This window comes from Callorhinus ursinus, unplaced genomic scaffold (assembly GCF_003265705.2).
Source record: "Callorhinus ursinus isolate GAN/ISIS: 27379988/994484 unplaced genomic scaffold, GSC_fseal_2.0 scaffold3, whole genome shotgun sequence".
In the NCBI taxonomy this organism is placed as follows: Eukaryota; Metazoa; Chordata; class Mammalia; order Carnivora; family Otariidae; genus Callorhinus; species Callorhinus ursinus.
In genome coordinates, this window is record NW_027397065.1 from 11,653,130 (window position 1) to 11,668,961 (window position 15,832).

Here is a 15,832-nt window from a genome sequence, read left to right on the forward strand (position 1 = left end):
GAAATAAAAGAATTATTTCAGAATACACAGGAAACATTAACCATGAAGACCATCAAACTTTTTATTTTCACTGAGTATTTGAAGTTAATGATTTTTTTTTTTTCTTCTGAGAGAGCACATGCGATTGGGGATAGGGCAGAGAGAGAATTTTAAGCAAACTCCACGTTCAGCACGGAGCCCCAGGCTTGATCTCATGACCCTGAAATCATGACCTGACTTGAAATCAAGAGTTGGGTGCTTAACTGACAGAGCCACCCCCAGCACCCCTCGAAGTTCATGATTTTACACAAAATGGTATTGCACTAACTAGAATGGACAATGCACCAGTCCACTTGGGATCTATGTTAATAGGGAACTCAGAGGCCCCTATACTGAAACCCTTACACTTGGAAAAGTATGACAATACCATTATTAGGTAAAAACTACCATTATAAAATTTGTCAAAAATGAATGAATAAAGAATAGGACAGTGAATACCATTTATATCATCTCCTCAACCTGGGTCAAATAAATGTCAATATTTTGTCATATTTGCTTCATTACTGTAGAAATGTTTAGCATAAAGCTACCTCTCTTTATTCTTTAAAGTGATTTATAAATACTAAACAATTAATGAGAATTTATGATTAATTTTGTATGCTCCTAAGAGCCTACAGAGGGCTTATAAAGAAGAATTTAACTGTAAAATATACGACTATGATTTCAAAATTAGAACAATTTGGCCAGAATATCTGGTCTACAATTATCTTTGGAGAAGTGACTGTAACATTTTTCTAGGTTGGCCCAAATTCCACAATAAATCTTGAGGTAATAAGAAAGAATTTGCTACATAAAATCTTTAGTAGATAGTTTGGCTAATAAAATTTTTATCATAACAGGAGACTATATTTGTCTACATTGAGTTAAGAGTAACAACTGGGAACATTTTAGAAATGGAATTGTTTGAAGTGGTACTATCTCTCTCTGTATATAGTACAGGAGCAACAGCGTCTTTGAAATAATATGTAGAAGAGAATCCCATTTTGAAAACCCATTCTGATCTTTTCATTCCATATCCTGCTTCTTGTAGTATCACATTTTCCAAATGTGACCCATCCTTCCTCAGTTTGTCTTGCCGAGCAGAACACCTACTAATGAAATATACTTCAATATTTCTTAGACTTTTAATATATCTCTTCTTTGAAAGCCATTTTTTTCTTACTAAATTTCCGAAAGAACAAAATTTCTTAAATATGCCTCAAAATGAGGCTGTCATGTTTCCAATCCCTACATTCCACTGTGTGAACTAAGCAGAAGCCTGGGTCAGGATACTGCGATATGCTTTCATGCCAGCTTTCGTGCCAGCAATGGGGAATTGCTGAAGAGTTTATAGCATGGGAGTTATATCAGCTATTTTATATTTTAGAAAAATATATTGCACTTGTGCAACAGTGTGGAGAGATCTGGAGGGATCAAGGCTAGGGTAAGAGGGATAACGACATGATACTTCTGTAGAACAGACAGAAGAGGACAACATCCTAACTGAAGTAAGAAGCAAAGGAGAAATGGGTAGGAGGCAAATATATAAAACTTAAACATAAAATTAATAGAATTAACTCCCTAAAGACATGGGGTTGGAGATGGCACAAGGGAGAAGGTAGAAAGGAGAAGGGCTAAGGGTTGAGAGAAACCTGGGAGGACTCGCAGGTATTTTACTTAGGTTCAGGTGGGCTGAGGGAGCTGCAGGCATTTGAAGTACATCCAAAGAGAAACATCCAAAAGAAATTTGGATTTGCTGATATAGCCTATATAAGAGATATCTGGGTGGAAGATATTAATGTGGAAGTCATAATGGCAAAACCATGGGGATGGGTGAATTCACCCAAAGAAAGAGCGTACGAGGAAAAGATGGTTAAGAACAGAGCTCTAGAACACACCGACATTTAAAGGGTGAGGCGAGAAAGAGAAGCACTCAAATGAAACCAAGGAGGAATAATTCAAGATGTAGGCAAAGAGCCAGGACAAAGTGATATGAGGGAAACCAAGGGAGGAGAAATGGCCAATAGTGATAAAAGCTGCAGAGAGGGTAACTGCACGGAGGGACAAAAATTGGAGTTGGCGACTGGATAGGCATGGATGACCGGGCCCATGCTGTTTGTTTAGCTGATGAGGGCAGTTGCGGTTCATGGAATGAATGACGGGTGTCAAAGTGGAGACAGTGAATACAAACTGTTTTAGAAGGGAAATACAATAATAGAGAAAGAAAAAAATTTAATATTTAAAAGACTACGGCCATGAAATAGGAGGTAGATGTGACCAAGAGCACAGGAAAAAGATCTACTTTGGCTGGAAAAAGAGACACATTGACTGTCAAAGGATTTAGATGTGAGCAAGGATCAAGATAATTATTTAAAGTGGAAATGAGAGGTTAAAGTACATTCATGATGGTCTCGGTTTTCTCAGAAAGTACGGGACAAGGCCATCTGCTAACAAATAGTGGGATGGGGCAAAGTGGAAGGTTTGGCTAAAGTGGAGGAGGATGCTTTGGAGAGAAAGCCGCCCACTGGTAGGACAAAGAGCGGCATGATCAGAAGGTACAAAAGGCCAGCTAAGTGACTCTCACCAGCAGTGTTCCAAACTCTGGACAGACAGGCCAAAAGAGTGAGAGTAGGACGTGTACTAGCAAGGGACGTAGGAAGGGAGGGTGCTGGTATCATGTGAGAGGAGATGTAGCAAGGGGTCTGGCAAGAAAGGAGCTCTTAAAGGAAATCAGGCTGGCGAAAAAGGATGGGACAAGAGATGAGGGGCTTCATGAGAGACCAGTACAGACTGGCCCCGCCTAATTTGGCACATACTTCTGTGAGCCCTTTGCATAAAGTCCCATTTGTCCAGTTATCGGGGGGGGGGGCAGTTCATTTCTCCATGAATGAACACCTTAGCTAGAATGTATTCTCTGTCATGTTCAGCTGGCTCTCTAGACTGCTCTACCTCACAACCTTGTAATGTCTTCCCTGACCAGCCTGTCTAAGATATTTCTTGTCTCACCACCTCATCCCTCTTTATGCCCTTATTTTGCCTTGTTTCTTCTGAGGACTTAACCTACCTCTGATCCTTTCACATTTACTTTTTGCTGCCTGCTCCGTACCCAAGGGTAGGGTCACTGAAGACTATTCAGAGGCAGTGCGTGGGCATACACAGGAGCCCTGGAGCCAGAAAGACTAAGTTTTTAGCTTGGGTGGGCTCTTTACTGGATGTGTAATGTTGCTTGACAATTGCTTCAGCTTCAGTTTTCTCACTTGGAAAAATGAGAATAATAATAATAATCACCTCACATAGTCAGTGTGATTATTGACATCACGCATATAAAGGTCCTAGCAAAGTGCAGGCACGTAATAAGGGACCAAGATATATAAGATCTTATCAGTATGATAACAACAGTTGCAAATACTTCTTAAGAAGGCCTACAACTATCTCATAGTCTAAATGGTTGCCTAATTACAGTTTCATCCTTGAGATTAGAAAAAATAATGGAGAATCTAGTAATAATGGGATAGTTATTTGGAATGGTGCCAAAATTTCTTAAGACTACAAACTACCAGCGATACAGTATTTCCCAGAACATTTCTGCCAGTACCGAAACTCTTTTATTCCACTCATGGTTTCTCAGTCATCCTGGTAATAGTAGGGTTATTTGGCTATAAGAAATGTTATGGCAGATGTTTATGGTCTCAGAGGGGGTGGGATCTGTATAAGCATTTAATTCCACAGCAAGATCCCAAATTAGTGTCATTATTCTGGAGAGTATAACAGGGTGAAAATTGGCCCACAAGCCTCACTGGGGGAATGAAATGATGAGCTGGCTATTAGATAACCTCTAATGATGTTTTGGTATACACTTAAAAGAGAGGACGTTCTAAATAATTCATAGTGGAGAATAAAATACAATCGTGAGAGCCACAGAATTATATTTTCCACAAGACATAAAAGAATTTTGATAGGGCAAATTTAAATACTCTTTTAAAAATAAGTAATTGTCCAGAGGTTGAAGCAGAATACATTTCCTCATATTTCCAAATTAGCAGACTGTAAAGATCGTTTTGCTTAAGGGGAGGAAAGTGGGACTTGGGGAAATTCCCCACCCTTCGTCCAGCCTCAGCTGCCCCTTGCCCCTTCCTTGTCACTAGCATCATGCAGGCTCTGTGCTCATCATGGCATGCCACTTGGGCCCTCTGCCCCAGATTCAGTCTCTTGTGGTTCTCTGATGTACAAGTATGTTGCCTTCCTTCCCTTCTTCATTAACAAAACTCATTGACTTTTTGAGCTTATGTAGCCAGCTGTTGCTAGAAAGAAATAAATCCAACACACATCAAAAGTGAGAACAACTGATAAGCTAAAAAGAGCTAGCTGGGTTTTATGCTTTTCTTGTGCTGCCCTGCTTTTGGCTGCCCTCCCAGGAGAACAGTGTCTCATAATATGATGCTAATGGAACAAACCTCCAGGATGGAGTTGAAGCAGCCCAAGGATGTAAATTCCAAGCGGCAGAGGGGCCAGGCCAGATGCCTCACTCCTGTGTCTACCATGGAGCCTAAGCCGTTGGAGGTGCTCGATAAACTAGAGTACCAAGAGAAGACCACAACATCAGAAGGAGTAGAATTAGTGTGAAACTGAACTCCCGGGACAGTGCTGGAATGCTTGAGACAATGAGAACATGCAAGCCTTTCTGATCACAATTAACCATAAAGATGTACAGAGAACCAAGTTCAATCTACTTCACCATTTTAAACACAATTCTAAGTGATTGTTTTGCTTTCATAAGCCAGCATCACCCCTGGGACTATAGGTAATTGCCTAAATGTCATTAAGTAAGAGAAATTAAGGTAAGACACTAAGAAATATGGCTCCCCACCTTTCTCCTGCCCCCTGGCTTGAGAGCATGATGAAAATAACTCTTTGAGGTTAGAAAATGATGATTTGAAGATAGAAAAGGACTGGCACAATGCTTGGACTAACTGTAGGTACATAACAGATGCTGGTTAAAAAAGAAGGAGAGAGAGAGAAAAGAATGAATAGAAGGTATTGTCCGACCTTCCTTAGTGGAAAGGAGGATGAATTTCAGGGGCCATCTGTGATGAGCAATCTTGGGTGGTACGCAGCCAAAGGGCAGACAGAGAACGGGACATATGGTGGTCAGGCCGAGCGAGACTTGATCTCAGAGGAGAGGGCAGGAAACAGCTAGTCAGAGATTCAGGGCACAAGCCTTCTCCAAAGGCAATGACTAGCCCTTCACCCGTGTTTTATATTATTAGAATCACATATAAGGCTGTTTGATTTTAGGTTTAAAAAAAATAGCTATTTTCCTCAAAAGCAATGTGTAGAGGAAGGGAACAAAAGGGAGTCATTTAATCTAAACAAAATGGCTAAAACAACTAACTTCACTTTCTGAATCATTTTACATTCTGCCAATTGTTTTTTACATTTTAATTATTTAAATCTTTATTTCTATTCAGTACATATTCATTTTTAAGAGCTTTATTAAGATATCTAATTCATATACCAAAATGTACTCATTTTAAGTTGACAACAAATGGTTTCCAGTATATTCAGAGTTGTGTAACCTTCACCACTATCTCATTTTATAACATTTTCATTACCCTCAAAAGAGATCCTGTACCCACTAGCAGGTACTACCCATTCTCTCTCCTCCCAGCCTCTGGCAACCACTAATCAATCTATTTTTTGTCCCTTATTACTTATTTTGAAAATTTCTAGTAAAGTGAACTGGACAATATATACTCTCTTTTGTCTGGCTTTTTAAACTTAACATGATGCTTTTGACGTTCAGTCCTGAGGTGAGGTAGGTAGCAACTGTCAGCACTCCAAATTTTTTTTATGGCTGAATAATATTCCACTACATGGATACGCTACATTTTGTTTATCCATTCACCAGTTGATGGGCATTTGGGTTTTTTTTTTACTCTTTGCTACTATTAAAATGCTGCTATGAACACTTGTATACAAATCTTTGTACTGACATACATTTTTACTTCTTTTAGGTCTATACCTAAGAGTAAAACTGCTGGGTCATAGGACCATATGCTCAATATTTTACATAAGCATACTCTATGCTTAATGTTTTGAGGAAATGCCTATTTTCAAAGCATGCCAGACGTTCTTGAAGTATGAAAAGTGAAATTTCAGTCCATGCTCTGCTTTGTGAGGGACAGTGAAATATTTTAAAATAAATAAGTAAATAAACAGGCTAAGACCATAACCTCAAAATACCTAGCGTTGGTTTGAAACCAAACTATAAACACAGCATATTTTGAAATACCTTGGAATCTAGTTATTCAAAGCCATATTAGTGATACCAAGTGAACCTCAAGATAGGTCTGCTGGTCAGTATTCGGGCCCATATCGACTCCGGCCCTTGCCTGGTGGGTTGGCACTTGTACTGAAATTCATTCTTCCATGTTATTAAATGTTGTGACACTGGGGAGAGTGGGCATGTGTGTGTAAATAAATTTAATCTTAACATTAGAAATTTTATTAGACTTTACTTGATGGCAGGTATTTATCTTGCTCACTGCTGTAACCCTTGTGCTTAATCCCTGTACTTAATCAGAGAGGCTGGAGAGGCAACAACATTGATTGAATTGAAACTAAACTGCATTTACCTAAAATTCTAAGAAATTAAATTTTAATTCTTTGCATATAGAAACGAAAATTAATGTTCTACGCAAGCAAAACGCACCATCTGAAACCATGTTTGAGTATGTGGGTGAATGTGCACCGAGGATGCTTCTGAATGTGCACTTTAACTGCCTTGATGGAAGATCTACAAGCAATAGGCATTTTGGAAAATACATGGTGAATATTTTATGTTTCAGCAGGTCTCATTCCCTTGAGGACAAACTTAATGTACTCCTTTTATAAAATTCTAACAGAAATCTACAAAGGAGAGTTAAAAGAGAACACACATTTTTGCAAACAGGTTTCATTCTTCCTGAAAAGATTTTAAAATCATGTATGCCTGCCCTGGGATTTAGTGATCCTACACTAAACTCAGAAAGGAAAATACATTCAGTTCATCTGTCAGAACTACTTGGAAGAAAGGCAGTCACCTTCAAAAAAGGAATATCGCATGTAGTGACAAATGTCAGGTACAGTTTATAAAAAATTCAATACTATCAACATCTGATTGTTACTTTTCACCAATTCCGCAAAGCATACAGTTTAATTTTTTTCTTTTTTTATTATGTTATGTTAATCACCATACATTACATCATTAGTTTTTGATGTAGTGTTCCAAGGTTCATTGTTTGTGTATAACACCCAGTGCTCCATTCAGTATGTGCCCTCTTTATTAATTCTTAAATGTGAAATAGAGATACATTTTTTCCCTAAATACTAATAATATAACAATCTCATACCCTGGCTGTAACAGGAAGCTAAATAAATCAATAGGGTCCTTGTAACACACGTACAACTTTTTCCTACTTGGTGAAGAACATGCTGTCCTATAGATTTCCTTTGTCAATATAAAGCAAAATACATTTCAAAGACTGCATTGATATTCTAGAAAAACAATCATAAAATTTAAATCAACATGAATGGATACAATTTGTGAAAATTTATATGAACTGAGAAATATTAAAAAGGAAAGTATCTAGACTTTTGTTCATGCTTCAAAGCAATGTAGCCATGTATGTTTTATATTAAGAAAAACCAGAGGCAGTGCTTGGTGTAAAATGTTCTGTAATCCTGGTTGAAATTAGCAATTTAAATTTGTTGAATGAGGTTACAGTGCAGTATCTAATGCACAAATCACAGAGATTTGAGTACTTGCATAGTTGTTAAAAAATGTATCAAAAGGCCATGGGTTAACAATAATGAATGTATGTTACATTATTATTATTAAAATATGCAATCTTTGATAATAATTTATTTGTTTTACAAATGCATTGGGGGGTTAAAATTTTTCTATTCATCTGTGACAAACCATGAAATTCAATATCGCTCACCATGACCAATCCATGAAATTTGTCAACTTTGTTCCTGATTTTCACAGGGCCTTCCTCTCAGATGAAATGACCCGTTGAACTAAGAGCATAGCGATTTTTTCATCTATGGTAAATCAGTTGAGTTTCCTAGGATTTATTATGTGCTTCAGACCTTGAGCTTTTTATGATTATGAACTATTATGCATATAATCCCAAACTTATGGCAATTTATCTCACTATTTCTTCCCTTTGTGAAAGAATTCTCCATTTCTAAAATTAGTTCTCAAGGGTAGGGTTGCCAGAAGAAACAATCTATAAACAATGGGTTTGTTGAAAGTCAGAGTGGGTGAAAATTATAGGGAAATTGAAATCAAACTTGTTAATTACCCATAGAATTCCTAACACAAAAGTCTCAAAATTTACTGAAAATCAAGATTTATATATTTCTCTTACCAGAATCTTCCAGAAAGGAATACTTTACTGAATTTATCCTAAGAAGTAGAAATATGCGTACTTTTTCCTATCCAAGAAACTAAGAATATGCAATTATCTAGTCTTTCAAGATAAAGTGACTATTTTGAGGGAGAGTTTAAACAAAATTGTATTATTGTTTTATGATAAGATCTACTTCAGCATCTTCTCCAATATTACCAATTCGAAGGAAATAAATCAGAAAAGTAGTTCAAAATTTTTAATTTCCCTAAGTCTTATTTACTACATAAAATTTTTCCACATTTTAAAAATGCAATTGATGAGTCTCTCCTTTGCTGTCCTGCCCGCTACTCCCTTCCAGTGTATTAATAAACTTCTGTCTCCTTTGTTCTGCCTTGGGTGAGTTCTTTCACCCGATGGGGTCACCCCACATTTGGTACCCCTCACCCGGAACCTCTGATGGCCTGGCACTTTCCCTGGATTCTCCGGGACTTTCTCAGGACTTTTCCCTCAGTGGATCGCTCTAGTACTCCTTGGGGAACTGACGACCTTGGGGAACTGAGTAACCAGCAGAGGTTACTCCTCTGTGAGGATATCTGAAGCTCCAGAGGGAGCCAGTTCCCCTCTTGCCTTTGGAGGGAACCTGCCCTCCCTCTCCTTTCTGTTTTTGGCTCTTCTGCTGTCTATCCCTAGTACGCCTCACACAACAGATTTCTGGCCAGGGCGGCTCCTCGGTGTGGTCTGAAGGTCTGAGGGTGAACAGGTTGGACTCTGGTGCCTGTGAGGGTGAAGGATCCCTTTCCTCTCCTCTCCCATTCCACCCTCCTGAGGCCTCCATTCCTGACATGTGGTGCAGCTGGTAGGGGCAGCTCATCCAGGGTGAAACCACACACATTACCACCTTGGTTGGGACCCTTTCCTGACACTGGCTGACTCTCAGCCACCTTGCTTCTTTTGGGCTCCCCTTTTTTCCTTTGTTCCCTTGGATCCAGCTGCCATCTTGATCTATGGGCAAAAAACGTTCCCACGAGTCTGAGTGAATCCAACAATTCTGTACGAATGATGGTTCAACAAGGATCCCAGCCCATACCATCGAAGGATCCCCTCCCCCTAAATCCCGTGGACCTGCCCACCAGGGATTTTCACTCAAATCGCCTGTCTGCGTGTTAATATAATACCATGCTCTGGTCTATACCTGCACAGAACCCCTGACAGACCAACAAATTTAGGTAGGAACAGTGTGCCGCCTGTCCAGCATGAAGCAGCTACTGAAGATGAGACTTCCACCCAAATGCCAAAGATCCATCACTGTTGATCTGTCATGGGGGAATGCGGAGGACACTGTTAGGCAACAGGCGTGAGCAATGAAAACCTGAGTAAGGGAAAAGGGCCCATAGTGAGCACCGGGCTGAATGCAAACAGGCTCTCTAATGACCCAGCTCAAAATATCCATAGGCCCTAGCTGACCAATGGGCTACTTGAAACCTGGCACGGGTACTAAAGAAGGAAAATTGCATACATTCCTGTACCTCCTCACTCTTCCTCCTAACTATAGCCGCCCCCCCCCCCCACTGCTTCCTGGCAGACAGTCTCTCCTTTCCTCTTATGCCTGCTTCTCCCTCACACTGTATTCAATACACTTCCATCTCATTTTCCAAAAAAAAAATGCAATTGCTGGGGCACAGGGCTGATTTAGTCAGTAGAGCACGTGATTCTTGATCTTGGGGTCGTGAGTTCAAGCCCCATGTTGGGCAGAGAGTTTACTTTAAATAAGTAAATAGACGGATAGACAGAAAATAAAAATGCAATTACTTATTCCTATTGCCACCTACCATTACTAGCTCAGACACTACAGCCCAATACTCAAAATGCAAATGGATGGCAGATTAACTGACAATGTGGAAACATTAGGTTTCTTCCAGATTTGGGAATATTATGGCATCAACTTTTAAAATTTTTCTATTAGAGCAAAGCACTTTATATCAAATTAAAACTAAAAAATATTTTCAAGAGAGTAAAAAGCCATTAGATATGATTTTCTTCTTCATTAAGTATCAAGCTATGATTGAAAATAACCAACCCATTAATAAAATCATTTAAACAACTCAAATAGTGAAGCTCAAGGTAATCCCGATCCTACTGGCGCCTTAGCATCTGATTAAGATTGACCGATAGAGATATAACAGTATTAGTTCGTTTTGTAAAATGGCCCAAATCACAATATCAAAAACGCACTTCAAAATATTTCTACTTGCTACTTCACACAATTCAATAAGTAGTACGAAAATAACTTTAAGTCCCGTTATTTACATATCACAATAGCTAAAAAGAAAATATGTTTGATACTTACTGATACAATTCAGTTAAGGGTGACGTCAAAATGACTAATGTTGTGAACAGATTATTACAATGGGTATGAATTTTAAAAATTTTATCATCTATATACTCATGAGGATTCAAAAGCTTCTGTACAGATGGACAAACTGACCATAACATGTTCTCAGTGCATATTAAAATTGTCGTGACATCAAGTCTATTGGAAAGAAAAAGAAAATCATGTTAAACTGTTTTTCTGCTTGGTATATACACTATCCTTCATATCTTTTATATTAAACATATATAAGAATAGAAATATTTGGTTAGATACCAGAGCTTCAGAGATCAAAGACAGAAAGAATCAAAGCTTAGCATTTGAGTTTCCAGGTGTTAGATGACTCATATACCATTATCTTTAGGAATGGTGAGGTCTATCTATAATACCGAAGTGTTTTAGGAGTGCTTTTCTTTCTTTTTTGTTTTTTTTTTTAAGGTTTATTTTGCATTATTAGGATACTGTTCAAGAAGCTCAAGAGATTTTCCTTGAAATTATGTCCAGCAAAAGAGGAGCCAGATTAAAAGAAAATTTGCTATTATCCACATGTATATGATAGGTAAAATTTTGATAGGAGAACAATTCTCCTTATCCAAGCACAGGCCGCCAAAAGAAAGTTACAAGTTTGGGTAACATGTTTCCCCAGCAAATGGGAGAGGAAGAAAAAAATGAGACCAGAAGCACAAATGGAGAAGACTACAGTTTCCAAAATTTTCAATATTGAAGAAATTTGTGGAAACTTTGTTGTATTTTATAATCTTATTCATAAACTCATTTCTTCATTTCTATCTTTCCTGTGTTTTAACAGAGACCCAAAGATCTGTTTAGAGATTATTTTGGTATATGACTGAATTGCACAAACCTCAGTTAATTTTTTCTTTTAAATTCAGTGTTCAAGAAATAGATGATGGAAATCATGAAGTGATAAGAAAACAAATAAGTATGAAGATCTCTTAAAATGAGACTTTGGCCTCAAATTTATTTATGTATTTATTACATACATATATATAAAATAAGTTTATATATATATTACTAACATATAACACATATTACATACGACATATATGGTTTTGGTCATATGATGGTTGGAGGCCACTAGAATACGAAAACATCAATAACTGCCGTTAGGAAGGTTTAACTGCAATTTGCATCCATTTGCTCTAATAGTTAATTAAACAATTACAAATCCAAGATATATGTACACACACACACACACACACACACACACACACACACACACTCTGATTGCCACAGTAACAATGGTTTAGTATTAATCAAATAAAATTATTTCTTTATTTTTCTTTAAAAAACTGTAAGAAATAACTCTAGCTTTTCATGGCATTTTTATGTAACCACCCAGAAAACATAAGCCAAAAGTCTCTATAGTACAGTCAATTAAACATACTACCCAGTAAATCTGATTTCACAAACATCTCATAATGTCTTGCCACCTCCTAGTCAAAAGGGATTTAAGCTACACAAAAAAGAATGAAGGTACTCTTTGCTCTCAGAAAAGACTTTCCATCTATTCTTCTCAGTTCAATGCTTTAAAAAAAAAATGCTTGGTCAGTAATTCAAAACAGCCTTTGCAAAATACCATATTTATGAAACACCGTAGCAGGACCTAAATACCCTTCAAATGCAGCATGCTTTACAAGAACATGATCAGGAAATGATTCCTGCTGCCAAAAAAAAGCCTCTGGTGTCTTTAGGTTCTTCCTAATATATATCCGAAGAAAAGACAGATCTTAATCACATTAGTGAGAATATTTATAAAACAAAAGCCTCTTCTTTGCCTGGACTGTTGTAGTCTTTTACGCACATTGTTGTAGCCATTGCCTAGATGCCTCGTAGACCTGGACTATAGTTTAGTCATTACCACCCAGTGACTGCTGCACCTCTTTGTCTGTGGGTCCCCATTTTACTGCACTGGTTTTTAGCAATACATGATGGAAAGAAAGGAAAACAATAAAGGAGAAAAAGAAAGAAGTGATTAGAATATATCAAGAAGAAAAATTATTAGACAAAGGAGTTTCCTGATGAAGATAAACTACACTATTTATTTACTTATTTTGATTTTGATTTTTTTAAAGATTTTGAAGACAGAGAGAGAGACACAGCGAGAGAGGAAACACGAGCAGGGGGAGTGGGAGAGGGAGAAGCAGGCGTCTCGCGGAGCAGGGAGCCCGATGTGGGGCTCGATCCCAGGACCCTGGGACCATGACCTGAGACGAAGGCAGATGCTTAACGACTGAGCCACCCAGGTGCCCCTAAGCTACACGATTTAAAAGCTTAAAAACAAAAAGAAAAACTAAAATCCCCTGGTTGTCTAGAATTTCAAAATCAAATTAACTGCTCCATCACAGCACTGCTGCTTCCTTCTCCATTTCAGGCCTCAATTTTCCCTCTTTATCTTATTTAATAACCTTTGTATATAAATGTCTTAGACTGTAATACATCTTGAATCATTTTTTTTTTAGAAACAAGTGGGTTCTACATACAGTTTTAAGAAAAAAAAAGAGCAAAGTTATTTTGATTGAAGTTCCACATTTCCACTTAAGTTATCTCAGGAGAGTTGAATATGATTTCCTTTCAGATGTTAGAAACATGTTAAATATACAAGGAGTTATGTCATGAGATTCAGAATTACATTCTGCTTTATACCAGTCGATGAAAAAGTTTTCTTGAAAAGCAATGGTTTTCACAACTTCAATTACCTGATCTGTGGCGTTCGCTTGTAACTGGGATGGGCCCGAGCATATCTGGAGGCCAGTAGACCCAAAGATTTCTCCAGCACTTCTGTTAGGATCACCTGGGCTAACTTAGGGGGCAGAATGGTCCAGAGATCGTGATGAAGAGCACAGAAGAAATAATGCCACATCTGGAGTGAGAAGGAGCATCTTTCCCCCTGGCAAAACCACCACACATTAAACAATAGACTCACATCTTCCAAAATGTCATTTTGCTTCCTATGAACATAATTAGTTCAGGCTGAAAGGAAATAGCTGGAGAGTCAGACACACTCAATGACCAAGAAAGATTTTTGACAAGATGTAAAACATCCTTATTGACAAAGGAACATATGTTTTATTTCAATTACGAGACCAGATATTCTAGTGCAAATCCAGGCCACAGGCTTTTAACCCAGCATACCTTGATTTACCTACTCCTAGCCTGGAGTTTAAAATTTACTTTAAGCAATCAACTCTACAGTTGCCAAACAAGTCATGCTCATTTAAGATAGTGGTCTGGTTCTTCTAAAATTAAATTTTAATAATTTAAATTAAGTATGTATATTTTTCCAAGACTATTACCATCATGGAGGTCACTCTTATAAATGTTTGAGATTTCACATTATAATGAAATGACAGGAATAAAGATAAACTTACATACCACATACTTATCAACATGCATGAAACCAAGGGGGGATGGGTAACTATTAAAGATTATTACATTAGGCTACTTCATTCATGGGGTTTTAATAACCATGCTAGAAACAGATACCATAATGGTCTGATTTTATAAGAGTTTGTAAAGCTTAGGCAGATGTTATCATTTCTTAGCATTTTAACAGCACTTTATACTTCCAAGGGGCCAGATTCTCCTTCCTTTCCACCCCCTACAGACCCAAGGGGCCAGATTCTCCTTCCTTTCCATCCCCTACAGACCTCTTCTGTGGGTACCAAATTCTCCCTGACCACAGAGGAAGACCCAAGAGCAGCTAAGACCAGTGGGAACAGGCAGAAATGAGAATGTGGCCTCAAGTGATTTACAAGCATTAATGAGTTAACAGGCTCTCAGGGAGGTATGCTAGTCGTTTGACCTCATTTTCCTCAAAGCAGATTAAAAAAACTACTTGAAATAGGAAGAGTAGAATGTTTTTCAAGTATTAACCCTGATTGTTACCATATTAAAAATTAAATGAGCAAAACTTCGCATTTTATCTCTAAGCAATCCTCTTTGGCTTAAAATTCCTGCTTTGCCCACTACTGATAGCTCTCAAACATCATTAAAAAAAAAAATCTGTTTTTTTATAGCAAAAGTTGATAGTTTCTCACGCGGATATGCCTATCAGTATTTTCCTTACATACTATTCTTCTGATAATTTCTCTGATTGCTAAAATCTTTGGTAGTCACTGTAAGAATAACTTATGGTCAATTTCTATTGACTTTCAAATGGAGTTTATAAACGAGTAGAACTGGTATACTTGGGTGGGAAACTAGAGCATCATTTTGTCCAAGAGTCAGGTTCAAAGGAGGGGGGTTTTGACCACTTCTGACTTCTGGACTAGACATATATCAAAATTGTTTAAGAAAAAAAATTACAAAATTCATGTGGAAGTAGCAAAATTAGAGTTTCTTATACTTTCTTTGCTGTGTGTTCTGTGATAAGGAACACTTTTTAAAATTTCCTGAAGTAAGAAAGGAGCTTTAAAGCTTGATTTTGTCATACTTTTTGTGTTGTATGTTAACTAAAGCAAGATTGACCCAGCTGATGTAATGACAAATACGAATGATTTACACTAACTCTCTCCATGGCAATGGACGGGTGCTTTTAATAATGTGGCCAACATGATTTCTCATACTTTTCAAAATAGAAATCAATTTCCTTAATAGATATCAATAAGCGAGAAAACAAAAGTAACGAGGCATGCAGATTTCTTTCCCTGAACGTGAAAAATACTTAGAGACTTTTTAAAATATAAACTTCATGTTTACTTAAAAATATTCCGAATTGGTCATCGTTCTTCACAATTCTCTTCGAAGTGTGTGTAACTGTAATGTATGCAAGGGTTTTCATTAAACTAAATGTGATTCATTTATTTGTCTGACCTGCTTTCTCTATTTGTTGTCATTTCAAAACTATTCTGCTAGTAAACATCTGTTATTTTTATAGACCCACTATAATGTAAACAGATGTGAGCTTTTATTTAGATTATATATCAGGAAACAAGCAGCTGGGCTTTATTATAGAAGCCATTCAATATTATCTTTGAACAGACAATTCTTTATTCTTTGACTATTGGAAAACACAAGTTGCTAAAATTGA

General features: G+C 37.5%; 1 protein-coding gene across 8 annotated transcripts in view; it reads right to left on the reverse strand.

The window, feature by feature from the left end:
- KIAA0825 (KIAA0825 ortholog) overlaps positions 1 to 15,832 on the reverse strand; it is a 413,115-nt gene that overhangs the window by 269,029 nt on the left and 128,254 nt on the right. For 7 of the 8 annotated variants that reach the window (XM_073888176.1, XM_073888171.1, XM_073888172.1 and 4 more), the window contains 2 exons: positions 13,500 to 13,690; positions 10,762 to 10,944 (listed from right to left, as the gene is read on the reverse strand). In XM_073888176.1, the coding sequence (XP_073744277.1) occupies positions 10,762 to 10,944; positions 13,500 to 13,690 (374 nt within the window). Of the gene's footprint in view, positions 1 to 10,761; positions 10,945 to 13,499; positions 13,691 to 15,832 lie in introns of those variants that run through there. The other variant, XM_073888179.1, reaches the window with a different exon arrangement.